General features: G+C 39.8%; 1 protein-coding gene across 1 annotated transcript in view; it reads left to right on the top strand.

The window, feature by feature from the left end:
• Nucleotides 1-14,131, top strand: part of AFG2A (AFG2 AAA ATPase homolog A) — a 207,084-nt gene that overhangs the window by 53,735 nt on the left and 139,218 nt on the right. The window contains 1 exon segment of the mRNA XM_064450498.1: nt 8,752-8,875. Within this exon segment, the coding sequence (XP_064306568.1) occupies nt 8,752-8,875 (124 nt within the window).

The following is a 14,131-nucleotide window of genomic DNA, read 5'->3' as shown; positions in this document are numbered from 1 at the left end:
TCTGTGCTGTGTTTGGGTGTGATAGAGAGGTGAGGCATTCAAAACTTTTGTGACTGCTGTCTGAATTCTTTAAAGTTTTGGAATTTAGTATCCAAATAGAAATACTGTCTGGGGGGAAAAAAGCTGCATGTGCAGTGCCAGCTTTCTATTTTAGGCCTAGCAAGGAGTGGTGAAAAAGTGAAGTTTTGAAATTATTTAATCGTACAGTAAAGCTTGTCATTTGCTTTGGAGTAGCAGCCTTAACATTAACCATAGGTTGTGTGTATATACGATAAATGTCTGCAATCCCTTTAATTTTAAAACAAACTTATCAACGCTTCTTGTCTAGCAAGAATCCTATATCACAATGTGTTTTAAATCTGTGTTTCTTCCTTTTTGTTTAAAAAAACCCCAATAACTTGTAACTTTGCTGGCCTGTATTATAATTTGGACATTTGAAGTCAGTAGAGACTTTCATTGGAATCAGTGAAAGCAGGCCTGGATCTGTAAACCCTTTTCTTGAAGTCATTCAAGTGCATGGATAAACGTACAGGGTTTGGAGGGACAAAGCAAGTTCGTTAATGTAGGTAAGCCTGTTCTGCATTGCTCGGGAATGCTGTGGCAAAGTTGACCTGCGGCAAGATGCTTCAGCCAAAGACATGAATTTGAGCCTCTGTCTGGGTTTCTGCCAGAGAGCCGGTTGAAACAGAAACCAAGGTTAGAGGGATCAGAAGTGGCGTACATGGTGACCACTTCAGTGCCTGGTATGGCGTTGGCTACGGAAAAAGGTCAGTTTACCTGACTAAATGGGCCCAAGCAGGCTGCAGCAGTCTGCAGGGCCAGGGCTATAACAATTGAAGGTCTCGTTTATTTATTCCATTTTAAATGAAATACAAGGGGAACATAATTGTAATTAAAATTTATAAATGAAACTTATTCTAGGTGAAAATAAACCTCTTAAACTTAAATATTCTTGTAATGAAATGAAATCCAGTCTAGTTGGTTACTTCTAGGCCTGTAACACTTCCAAATTAAACTGTACTTTCTTCCCTGGTAGACATGACTGATTACAGTTTTCAACTTGATTAACTTCCAGGAATGCGCAGAGGAGCAATGCTGAGGGAAACAGAAAGAAAGGAAATGGGAAATTTACTAGGCATCAGGTGTGTGTTTGGGTTTTTTGTTTTGTTTGTTTTTATGTGTTGTTTTTTTTTTAGGGCAACATCACTGTTAATAGGAGAACTCTTGATGCAGGACTGGATCTGTAAACCCTTTTCTTGAAGTCATTCAAGTGCACGGATAAATGTACAAGTCCAGCTTAGTGTCCTTCCTGTTTCAGCCAGAGAGGGCCAGGGCCAGGGGAAAGCAAGGTCTCATGGCCATCTTTCATGGATGTGCCCCTCAAATTAGTTGCAGGCAGATGGAAATGGACGATGGATCACCACCTAGGTACTTCAGGGTTTGGGGATGTGCTTGGGAAAGCCCTCTGGAAGAAAGCCTGTTGATTCCAAACCTGTCTCAAACTGGCTCCTTTCCTCCTTTTCTCTCCTTTCATTACATTTTATTTTTCTGGGCCTACTTCACTAACTCCTGCAGTTAGCAAAGCTGCAATAATAAGAAGTTTGGGCAAATGGAAAGAGGCTGGTTGCATGACCGTGGAGGATAATTAGGATGTTTCTGCAGCGGTCTATAGGCTGTTTGTTTCAAAGCCACCTGCTGAAAGCTGAGTGCTTTTCCTGTTTTCACGAAGCTCCTCATCTCTGTTTAGGAAGCTTGCCTTGAAGCTGGAGGACATACAGGGAGTACTAGGAGTTCTTTTATTTTTCTGTTCTTTTCTAATGTCTTAAAAAGCTAATGACGTGAACCGCATTTAATCGGTGAATTGACAGGTGGCAAAACACCATTTTGGCCTGGAGGTGACCATAAAGCCAGGTGTTCTACCCACTCCCTGAACTTCCCAGACTTCCCCAGGTTTCCTCTGGAGATTTCCCTTTTGTAGTTCTTGATTTTTGCTCTTGAGGAAGCAGAGGTGATGTGAAACAATATAGCAGGTAATAGCTGATACAGGTGCGTACAGAATATGACAGCATCTCATTGCAGTGTGCTGATGAAGGGAAGGGTTTACGATTATCTTTAGGAGTTTTTCTGATGACACAGGCAGGAAAATTCCTTGCTATGGGGAATGTTTCTTATAGCACTGAAGAGGTTTTTGGGTTGGGGTGCATGTGTGGGGTTTTTTTTGTTTTTTAAATGAATAGTCAAAGCATTTAACTGATAACATACAATATTTGTATGCTGTATATCCCTCCTAGACTTTTTAAAAACAGCCTGTAGTATCTGTAGTGGTCTGAATTAGTAACATGCATTGAAGTTGTACCATACGTGTGCCAGAGTGAATTTGGCCCAGTGTTTTGGTAATGATTGCTGGGGCCTAGGTATGCTTGCTCTGCGTTTTTGCTTTATGAAATACCTCTTTTGTTCTGAGTGCATGTACATAGAGGAATAAATTACTAATTGTGGATGGCAGTTTTGCAACTCAAAATGGGAATTGTGCTTGTAAGCAGAAAAGTATGTGATGTAAAAGGTGTTGTGATTTTGAGGGGGAGAGGGAAAACTGCTATAGGGGAAAAAATAATGATATTGTGCTGCTTACGTAAATGTGCATGTCTCTGTAAACCCATTATATTTAGTAAAGTTTGGGTTTTGAAGCCCCCATAGCATTCAAGGGAAACAAAGTTCAAAGCCAACATAAGGGCCTGCTCTGCTATCTTTAGATATAAGAATATTCTGACTGAATTAATATTTCAGCAGGGTATATCTGTGTGGAAGAGCCTGCTTTTCCGAGCTGGCATGGCTGTGACCATTCGCTGGACAAAATGCCCCACTTCTGGAAATTTTGAGTGAAATTCCCTATCTGGGAAGATGCTGCAATTACTGTTTTTCTGGTAATGCTATTGGAGTAGATTTTTTTTTTTCTAATGCTGTGGAAAGCCTTGAACTGCCAAAGCTATATTTCACCACAGTTTGTGAGGGAAGGAAATAAAGCAGTGTGACAGTTAATTACTATCACGGCAGTTGGACTGAAAAGACGGACTTGGCAGGTGCTCCTTGCTGACAGGTTACCCCTGCAAGGCCCTGACAGAAATGTCAGACTCAATAAAAATCCTTCAGACTGTGTGAGCGAGACGACTCTCGCGTGGGAGTGTGCTGGCAGGGGGCTTTGGTATTGCAGGAACCTTTTACCTCGGTAGTTTGTGGAGAACTGGAGAGTCCTGCCAGAAAGGTCCATTTCAACCTGTGTTAATTTTTTGATACCAACCATTTTGTCATGCCAATGAATTTTACATTTGTTTTGATAGGAAATTATTTCCAGAGATTCCAGTGAAAGAATTGAGATGATATCACATCCACAAGTATTTTTAAAACTGGTAAATTCTGATTATGATTGCAATTCTTTTGTTGGGGGTGGGGGGGAATAATGAAGGCAGCTTTTATCTGCATGTAAATCTTGCCTGATATGACATTTTGGAAGAGAAGGTGGGCCGTACTCCCTTCTCACAAAACCTGCATTATAGATTTCAGCTGTGTGGAGATTAATCCCACTGCAGTTATTTATCCTGGATACTTCTCCTGAGGTCTGCCTCTTCGACCTCGCAGATCTGCCTGAGGTAGGGTCATCTGTGCAGAAATGGGGCTTTTCAGGAGAGGGGCCCTCCCAGGCTTCCTTCTGGTTTTGTAGCTTCACAGTTGCTGTGAATTTAAGAGCGCTCAGAATGTTATTATGTGAATATTTCTTGCATTTCCACGTCTACAGTTTAGCAGCGTAACTAAATTAAGGTCCTGATTCTCAAGGTAAGGTGTTCAGATAGGCATCGATGCAGTTGAAGTTGGTGGTGGGTTAGAGAGTCACTGGTTCTCCTTTACAGGATTTAAATGGTGATTGAGACCTAACCACATTTTCCAATGAAAGTCACATCTGGTGTTCTGAAAAAACATTTGTTCCGTTGGCTTTGGAAGTGTTCTAGGTTGTCAGATGATGCAAGCGTACGCTCGTAAAGGTGATGCTTACCCAATTTCATCATGAGCTGAAACCGTAATGACTGCGTTCTCATACTGGTTTTAGTTTTAAAATGTTAAAAAAATCTGTTAGATAAGGGGGGTGGGTGAGGAAAAAAAAGGAAGTTAAATAAGTAAGAATGTACAAAACAAGAAGTCAGTTGCTGTCAAAAATTGCCTATAGCAAGAAGGGTAACAGATTTAAATCTGGTGATTTCATACATCTGGTTATGTCCGGAAATAAAATCTTGGCTTGAAGAGCTATATAAGCTAGTGAACTGTATGTACTCCTTGATGCAGTGATGGAATTAGGCTGCAGTTGCTTTTATATCCCCAGGAAGAAGTAGGAGAGTGGCTTAAGATGTTCAAGGGGAAATGTTGGTGCTTACTGAGATATGAATCCAGCTGGTTAGAATGGTCTTTGGATAAGGCCAAAGGAGATGAGAAAAAGAAAAGGTGCTATGGAGAGCCCTCACTTGCTGTACTGAACTTGGAGTTGGGGCTCAGTCTGTCAGTTCCATCAGAATGGAACCAGATTAGTGAGGTTCTATCCTAGTAGATACAATTTAACAACTATGTATATATAAAAATATATAGAATAGATGATATAATGACCGATAGAGTTATTCCTCTAATCAGAAGGCTAGAATTAATTCAGATTAATTGTGAAGCTTTGGTACACTGTAGAATGCATTTTTTTAATTCTGTCAAAACGTGTATTGGGAGTGTCTTTAGCTGAAATAAAATACTAAGAACAGGTTTTGTTTTCCATATTCACCTTCAATAGTCTGCTTTAATCCACGGATATTCTTACTTGACAGGCTTTTGCCATTCAGGAGGCTTCTCTGATGGTCAAGGGAAGTGCCTGTGTGGGAGCACATGTGTGCTTGGTCTGAGACTCTTGGGACACTTGCAGGATTAGCTGAAATATCACGTAGAGGAGGATATCTGGCTCAACTAATGTAATAAACTAGTAAGCAAAGACTCTTTTTTTGCCTTTAAAACTCCTTTACTGAGGATTTTAAAGGAAGAGAAGTGTTGGCAAAAAGATTAAAATAACACATAGCTTACACACTGATGTATTTCATCAGCGCAACACAAGAGATTGCTTGAAATTCTCAGGCCCTTATGGAGCAGCCAGACTCCTCTTTGCTCACGCGTTTTTTATTTTGAAGCTCAAGGTATTTCTGGTTAGGGCATGGCTCTTGCATACCCGCACCCGTGCACACATGGCCCTGCATGGATTATGTGAGGGGCTTAATTCTGACTGCCTGGATTTGCAGGCAGCGTGTTGACAGGAAATTAGTTTGTACCAGGACGTGCCTTTTGAGGACTATTTCCATGCAGTTGTGATGATGACATCAACGTGCGGAGGTCAGGTGAGGGGGGGCAGAGACAGCCCCTTGGCTGGAAGTTGGTTTTGGCAGTGCCTCCGTGGGACTGGAGGGTTAATCAAAATTTGTTTCTCTGGCTGCTGTTTGCGTCAAAAGTCCGGGCAGCCTTAATGAACGTTGCCTGTGTTAATTTGAAACCCTTGCTGGGAAATCATGGGAAAATGGAAAAACGCATACTTGCATGTCACCCTTCAGATTAACAGCTTAAGCAGTGCTAGAGCTCTCTGAGCACATGGTGTGGCTCCGGTGCAGCTCTGAGCAGCTGGTAAAGAGATCTCTCACTGTAAACTTGTGCCTGCCTGTGATTTTTACAGGATACCCTGTTAAGCCAAAAGCTAATTTGCAGTAGACTCTGTGCTAAAAATGGTGCATCACATGGCAGCTGAGTGAACTATGTAAATAAAAGCCCTGAAATTGAAAATTCCTGGTGTCATAGGTCCCAGGCACCTCTTCATTTGATGCTATTTTTATTACTGACAGTTTTTGTGTGCACGTGGTTTTAATTTTTTTTTTTCTTTTACTCCACTTTTAACAGATAATGGTAAAACCCCTAATAATGCAGCAGTACCCGCTTCATTGTTGGAGCGGTATTATGCCATCAGTGATTGCTTAACTGCAATTGTCTGATTATGACCTAATTGCATGAAAGTCTTTGCAATGTACATTCCTGCATAACAGTGGGGATTTACTTTAGAATAAGCCCTTCTTTAATTTATTTATTTATTTGTTTGTTTGTTTTTCAGTCTGAAGCTTGTAAGAGAAACGTTTATATTGGGGAAAGATGTAATACCTGTTCTAGCCACCTGTCTTTAAAACCAAATCTTTCTTCTTTGTTTCTTTAAAGAAACAAAAGTTTCGCGTCCTCCCCCAAGCTCTTCTAGCTTCAGGCCATCTCATATAATGTTAACATTTTGGTCCTGGTCTTATATTATTTTTTTCCTTTGCTTGGCTTTTTCTTCTGTGCAGTCTATTGGGTATAAAGTCGAGTAAATGTAAAAGTTATGCAAGATGGGAGGCCTGAACCCCTACTGAGACTAGCTTATGTTACGAAGTTGATTTTAATTTCCTTTAAGCTGTATGTCCTTCGGCAAGCATTTACTATCCTTGTCCAACACCTGAAGTGTTTTATCATGTTCAGCCCTCTCTAAGTCAATGGGACCGTGACCCACGGGTATCTTAGAAATGCTCTAATATCGCTTGGGAATTTCTAACACGGCTGCAGCAAGCCGGAAAGCTGACGACTGGCTAACCCCAGTCCCTTCTCTAATATTACTTAGCAACCTAAATATTCTGTTAGCCAACATTTATTATAGCTCCTCAAAGATATTTTCCAGACTAGGTCTGATAAGTTAACTGTTTTACACTGGAAGATTACAGAACCAGTTGTAGAATAGGAACGTTAGAGAATTTATTTGGAGGAAATCTGTACAGCAGCGATGGGGTTATTACTGTTGCTTTGGCTCTGGGACATTTAGGAATCGCTGTGGTTGCAGGCGTGCTGATGGTGGATAGCAGTGCTGCAGCAATATACATGCGTAATAACTGCAACTGTATGTGTGTATTCCCTATCTGTTGGAAATAATTGGAGTGCTTATGTTTTAAAATATAACGTTTCTTTTTGGGAACTAGTGTTCAGCAGGATAACTGCACTGCCTTTGTGTGTGTAGGTGCCAGTATATTTGTATAAACATTTAAGAGTACTTTTCCAAAAGGAGTTTCAAGAAATTTGAGATTAAAAAATTATATTAATCCTGTGTAAATTTGGGGTGACAGTAATGAAATGTACATTGCAGGAAGAAAGCCGGCCTTGTTTTAAGTATCAGACTTCTTTTTGCTTCTTAGTATGAAGTTAGAGAGTTCCGGAAGAATTGGAGGGATTAACTTTTTAAAATTGTGTTGAAAAGGTCCTGTTTAAGGGTGGAGAAATGAAGCCCTCTCATGTGCATCAGAGTGAGGAATAGCCCTGGAAGAGCAGTCCTGTTAGTGAAGGAAGGTGTGGGGGTGTGCGCGCTGTCTGCAAGGGAAGGCTGTGTTGAAAACAGCAAGCCTTTTGGTGTGTGCCAGGAGCAGGGCGCCTGGTTTCTGACAAAGGAGGATAAACCCCACGTTTTTGGCACCATCTGGCAACCCCCAGCTGCTTTCCACAGCCTGCTTCAGCTTCCCTGCCCCTGCTCAGCAGAGGGAAGTTCTGGGACAAGCGGCTGTCTGCGCTCGCCCCAGCCCCCCTGTATTTATATAGAGCTGGGTGATACCAGGAACACATATGCATCACTTGCGTAGTATGACTGCCAACATATGAGTGTATGCAGTTATCTGTGTGTGGTTCCAGTATCTCCTAGGTCTAGTACTCTTTCAAAAATAAAAAAATTACGGTGTGGGGTCACCTATTTTTTTATGTTTCAGAAATAAATCCTATTTATGCAGAATTAGAAGGATGTTATAAAGAACACAACCATTCATGAGATGTCATTTATCACAGCAGATGTGCTTGGTCTCTTGATTTGATTTATTCAATGTCTTCCTCTTCTACATTCTTTGTTATATGTGTGAATATATGCACACATGCATATATATGTCTGCGCACATGTATTTTTGTCAAGGAATTATGTAGGAAGGAGATGGTACATCATTTGGTACCAGAAGCTTTAATGAAAATAATAGTTTATTTCTATAATGTTTTTTGTTACATATAATTAAGCGATTTGAGTAAATTTTCCATAAACTTGAAGGTTACCAGGGTTAATTCCAAACTAAAATAAATTTAAAAAAGGCCTAGAATAGTTTATGCTTTGTCTGTTTAGGTTTTTCACATATTGGTGATTTCAAAACTGGAGCTTTCCATTTCTCAGTCATGAGTTTTTTTTTCCTGGTATGTGGACAATCAGGAGAGTTAAAGGACTGACAGTGCCGTTATGAGGCAGTTGGTCAACACTCAGTTTATTCTCATTTGATGGGGACAAAATAAAAATATAGGGCCTCTCTGAAAAATACATAATTACCTATGTTTCTTACACTGCATACGGTGGTGTAAGCACTCACTTGGATGGTGCTAAAAACCGAAAGTTTGGCTGACTAGTAAAGAAGCTGCGTGAATTTAGTTATCTTAAAAATGTTTATTCCAGGCATCCACATTGGATTAAATTCTTTACAACCTATGTAGCAGGGTAGTAAGTAAAAAAGCCTCAGAAGGAATTAAGATAAAAAGATGGATCCCTGTAAATTGAAAAGAACACTATATTCTTTCCTTTCTCCAATTTCCTAAGAAGGGAAAGCTAATGCTGTAATTTAAAAAAATTTTTTAAATATTTTTTTTTCACATCAGCTCTTCAGGTGGAAATGTAGCAGACCGTGTCTTGGCTCAGTTGTTGACGGAAATGGATGGAATAGAACAGCTGAAGGACGTGACAATTTTGGCAGCTACAAACAGACCAGACATGATAGACAAGGTACGAATAAATGCACTGTCTTATATTCTGTTCTTTTAAGACCAGAGTTTGGAATAATTCCATTTTACTCTCCAAACTGTTGTCTAGTCAATTTAATGATTAAGAGTAGAAGTTTGAAAATGAAGACAAGGCAAAAGAATGGATAATGTCTCTTGCCTTTTTTTTCCCCCTCTACAGATTTTTCAACAGAAACAAAATGTTTTGTGATAGCCTTGAGTATCTGTTTCCTAGAAGAAATCTTCCTTAAATCATGCTCATTGAACTTGTGCAACAACATTTCTGTCAAACTGCTTCTGTGGTTTTTGCTTCTGTTGTGTTTGTTTATGCAGGAGTTTGCTGGAGTTTGTTGGTTTCATTAGTTACTTCCTTTCAAAAGATTAAATATCTCCTTGGTGCCATTAGCCTGCTGCCAGCAATATGGTTTCGAACCGTAAACAGTGCAATTTCTCCTTAGATCCTGCAGTGGCTCTGCTGGAGCGACAAGAACGTTTCAAGTTTGTAAAAACCAGAAGGGTTGTAACACTTACTGCAGAAAACCTCTAAACGCAAAACCGATCCAGCAGCCCTCTAGAAAATCCACTTTAAAACCGTCTGCCACTGCTGTGTCTTCTCACAGCTAAGTGCAGTAGACGGACCAGTCTGAAGTGATTTCCTTTAAGATACATTTCGTAGTGTTGGTGAAGTTCTTTATTCCACAATTTTTCACCTTCACAATGTTCATGAATTTGATGACAAGTTAATGGAATTTATTTTTACTGATCTTTTCTAGGGTTTCTTATAAGTTTCTTAAATATTTTTAGTGTTAACAAATTCTCCCATTTTAAGCTGTTTCTGGAATAGTCCTTTCTGTTTGTCTTGGAGCATTCAGGCATAAAATACATATGAAGTGCGTACTTTTAAAATAAGGTTCATATACATGTGAAGTCTGAAGAAAAAAAAAAACCTTGTATTTTGGCTCCAGAACATAGCCTCTTCCCTTTCGAACTGAAGGAAAGCACACAGCTGATGGTGTCCTGACAAAGGCTTGCTCAGAGCTTACCTACACACTGTGTGCCTGCCATGGCAAAGTAGAGCTAGCAAAGGGTTTTCAGCAAAGGACGATAAAACTCCTCCGTGAAAAATATGCTCGTGCAAAATTGAAGTTTTCCAGTACATTTTTGTCAAATTGATCTCAGTTTGGTGACTATTTTTGGGGGTCAGACTAAGCTGAATTTGAAAAAAATGTGTTTGTTGAACAGAAGGGAATTTCCTTCTGGGACAGTTCAACGTTGTGCTGTGTTTTCTGTGTCACCACCTGGGAATTCAGTTCTCTATCATTCTCCCTTTTGCTGGATTTCTCTTGGGCCCACAGTGAATGCTGTTTTCTTATATTTTAGTTTTTTATTTAAAATATTGGCATACTGGGGCAGTATTTATTTGAAATATTGGCAATATTGGGACAGTACTACCATGTGTTAAGGGTGCCACCCTGCAATACTGAGACCTTTTAGATAGAACCTAAGTTACTAGAGACGTGCCAGCTGTACCTGCATCACTGATGCAAATCCAGACCTCTTAGCCTGGGACTGAAAGTTTTCGTTTTAATATGGTGGGTAAGCATTTGACATCTTTTGTGGTAAGTTAATTTTATGCGTGTGGGGAACTTCTATGAACTGACAGTACAGTTATGTTTAGATGAAAACATATCTTCTGTATTCTTTCCCCAAGTATGGCTTATAGTCTTGACTCTAAATGTAAAGGAAAGGAAGAAGTTGCATGAGACATCCCCCACCCCCACCCCGGGTAGCAAGCTGTGTGATTATAGGAATTTTATTAGAAAGAGATCATAAACAGCTATTTTATATTTACCAAGATGTAATGGGAAAAAAAAGAGTTCTGGTAGCTTTGTAGAAAGCATTCACTGGTGAAATTTTTTTCTGCTATTCCATAAATCTGGAGGAAGGGGGATTTTAAATTGTGCTTTAAGGGGACTGGAGAATCACATTCATTTGGGTTGGTATTGCTCACATCATGCTTCATTCAGACCAGGCAGGCTATATCAGGTCGCCATCTTCTCCTGGGTCTGTGCAATATTTGCAGTGCATGAGTTGGTCGTGTCCCCCCCCCCCCGGAACATTGATACCAGAAAGTGTTTGTACTGTGAACTTCACTTAATGGGAAATTTTTCAGTATGGGCTTTTAGTTTACTTTGTGATGGGTGATCCCTTTGAAAAGGTAACATTTTGTTAAATAAATTTAATATTTTATATGGAAATATCTGTTCAGTTTTGTATTACAATAAATGAGTGTCCTGTTTTCCTAGGTGTATGATGACTATACAGTAATTTTTAATGCATGAACTTTACATATGGTATAAAAGCACAAAGCAGTCTGTCTTGTCTACTTCCAGGGACTGGGAAGATGGCTGGTATACCTTTTGTGACTATCTTTTAGCTTTTTGAACTAAGAAATGCTTGAGGAATGCGTGCTTTGTAAGTTTTATATTATATGCTTACAAAATTGGTAATAATCCATTCAGCATCTTCATTTATGTGGCTGCTTCTTAACTGACAAATACGTGATGATTAATCTTCTATAATTTGAAAACAGCACATGGGAATATCAAATGTAAGGGTATTCCCCCGAGCCTAAGTACAGACTTCATCGTCCCTGCAAACACTACAGTATGTTGCTTTCAGGTAGTGAATAGGGTTTGAGTCAGACTTTATAAATATGTTTAATGGTAGGCTTGTTTTGACTTGTTGCAAATGTCTATTAATAAGGTACTTTCTCTAAGATGTCACAATTGTATTGAAATCTTATTCCAACCTTAAGTTGTGTCCCATGTTTGTAGCACTTAGCTGCTTTGCATCCCTTCATGTGATGCTGGAAATACTTTGTGATGGCTTCTCTTTTTCATAAGAAATCAAAACCGGCACATACTGTTTTCAGCCGTGTATGATACAGAAACTGATTTCTCTTGGAAGGGAAATATTCTGGAACAAGATGTTCTGAACATTCTTTGAAAGTGATGCAGAAACAAAACACACTGAGTCAGTAACAGTAGTAAAAACTTCCTTTATTCTTCATTCTGTAAGTAGAATTGATGAGCAATAATTGGAAAAATGTTTTTCATTTTTGGTGACTTACCCACTCAGGAGTGATTTTTCATGCTTAAAATATTTTGCAGTGACTTTATGGAGCTGCTTCCGACTCAAAGTTTGTCAGTATTTTCCCATGCGTCAGTTGGCCTAATGAGAGATCGCTCATCCCCATAAACCTTGCATAAAATATTTTGAGCACTGTGTATAACTTGCTTAGCTTGAAATTAAATGGTCTATTTGGACATATATGTGGACAACTTCTCAGGTGTAGTCTGAGAGATTTCCATGTAAGAAAACCTAGAGCAACTCCTGAGGATTTATGTCCCCTTTTTTCTTTTTCAGTGGAACCTGTTTTCCTAGCTTTTTAGTACTGGGCTTATTTCTTGGGTGAGAAGGGTGAATTGCTACCATTACCTGCCCATGCAGATATCTTTTTTTCTCTTAAGCAGCATTTCAATCTCCATTAGCCAGCGTACAGTGAAGGAAGAGAGACTGTCAGATCCCCAGGGACCTTGGTGGATGTTTCAGCACAGGAAGCAAGATGCATGTTGCTGCGGCATCAGATGGTTTTACCTCCTGCTGGGTCAAATTTGAATGTCAAACACATTAGCTGTGATGTAAAACATGAGGCGCTGAGTGAAGTGATGGCCTGTGGTATAGGATGACATCCTGGTGCTCCTGACAGCTTCACTTCTCCTTATCATGGGGTGCAGAAAAGATGTATCCTCAAATATGCTATTTGCATAAGAATGACAGGATGTGATAGGACAAATGAAGATTAATGAGATGCTGTGCTGTCAACGTTGCCCATTGTCTCTAGATTGATGATGGTCTGGATTTTGTCCGTGTTCACGGGCTTCAGTGTAGTTTAAACTAGAAGCTATCCTGGTACCTTGAATACCGAAGACCTGAATCTTTATGAATGCTTTGTTAGTACAGGAGGGCTTGGCTCTCAATTTTGAAGCATCTTGTGTGTTGGTATAACAACATGTGTTCTGCGTATTGTGCCGGTGCAGAGGACTTCTGCTGCCTCCTTTTGCATATTTATTTTTATTTAAAAAAAAAAATCCTGCTCCCTAGTCTTCCTCCTCACTTTCTTCATCTTCCGCCCTCTCTTCCTTCACCTGCAAGTTGAATACACTGAAGCTCTGTTGGCTTCACTGTATTAACCACTGGGTTTGAATGCAGCTTATTTAGTTTAAGAACCACATGGATACTATGGAGTTATCTGTTCTGCTTATGTGAACAAAATAAAACAAAACCGCAGCCTATATTCTTCGTAGTAACTGCCAAGCATGGGGAAAGGGAATAAAACTTCCTTTCCCTGTGGTTCGTTTGGATTTGGAGGAGTCTTTTGGGCAGAGAAGTCAAACACAGGTTCATCAAGTTGATCTGACCCTCAAAATGTTGATGGCTGTGTAGTTATGGGACAGCCTTTATTTAAAGTGGCTTGTTTTGATGAAAATAAAAAATGCATGATAGAGCCATTTGGCAGAATCAGTGAAGAAATTATAATTTCTTGCCTGCAGCAAAAGTAAATAACCTTTTCTTTTTAAAAACATCAAAGTTCTATCTTTCTGAAGGCTTATGGAAGAAATTCAAATATTTAGGTTTGCAGCTTTACAAGTTAAAAGGAAAGAATCCTGTGTATTTATACATGATTGTCTGGAAATGTATTTGTGCTGTTATAAAGCAGGTGATGCTACAAGTATATTTAGTGGTCAGATGCAGTGGCACAAACTTAACTCGCTACCACATAATATGTTTTTCTGTTTATGTATTTGCCTGTTTGTGATTTCCATTTTGGTCAGATGTATCTTGCTAAAGGTTCTTCCTATGATACAGCTTTGCCTTGGTAGGATTTCAGTTTTTGCAAATGTAGTGTAGGACTGTAGCGTTACAAGCCGCATAACCCATCAGTCACGTCTACGATTCCCTCTGTGACACCCCTCCGCCCCCCAGTTTGATCAAAGATCATAAAATACTCTAGGTTGGAAGGGACCCTGGGGGGTCTTCTGGTCCAGCCTCCCGCTTGAGCAAAGCCAACTTCAGTGTAAGGTGAGGTTGCTCAGGGCTGGTCCAGAAGAGTTTTTGAGTCTCTCCAAGGGCGGATGTTTCACAGCCTCTGGGCACCTGTTGCTCTGTTTGACCACCTTCACCTCGAAGACGTCTC

This window comes from Phalacrocorax carbo, chromosome 4 (assembly GCF_963921805.1).
Source record: "Phalacrocorax carbo chromosome 4, bPhaCar2.1, whole genome shotgun sequence".
Taxonomy (NCBI): Eukaryota; Metazoa; Chordata; class Aves; order Suliformes; family Phalacrocoracidae; genus Phalacrocorax; species Phalacrocorax carbo.
The sequence above is the reverse complement of the archived record's forward strand: the minus strand, read 5'-3'. Positions and strand labels throughout refer to the sequence as shown.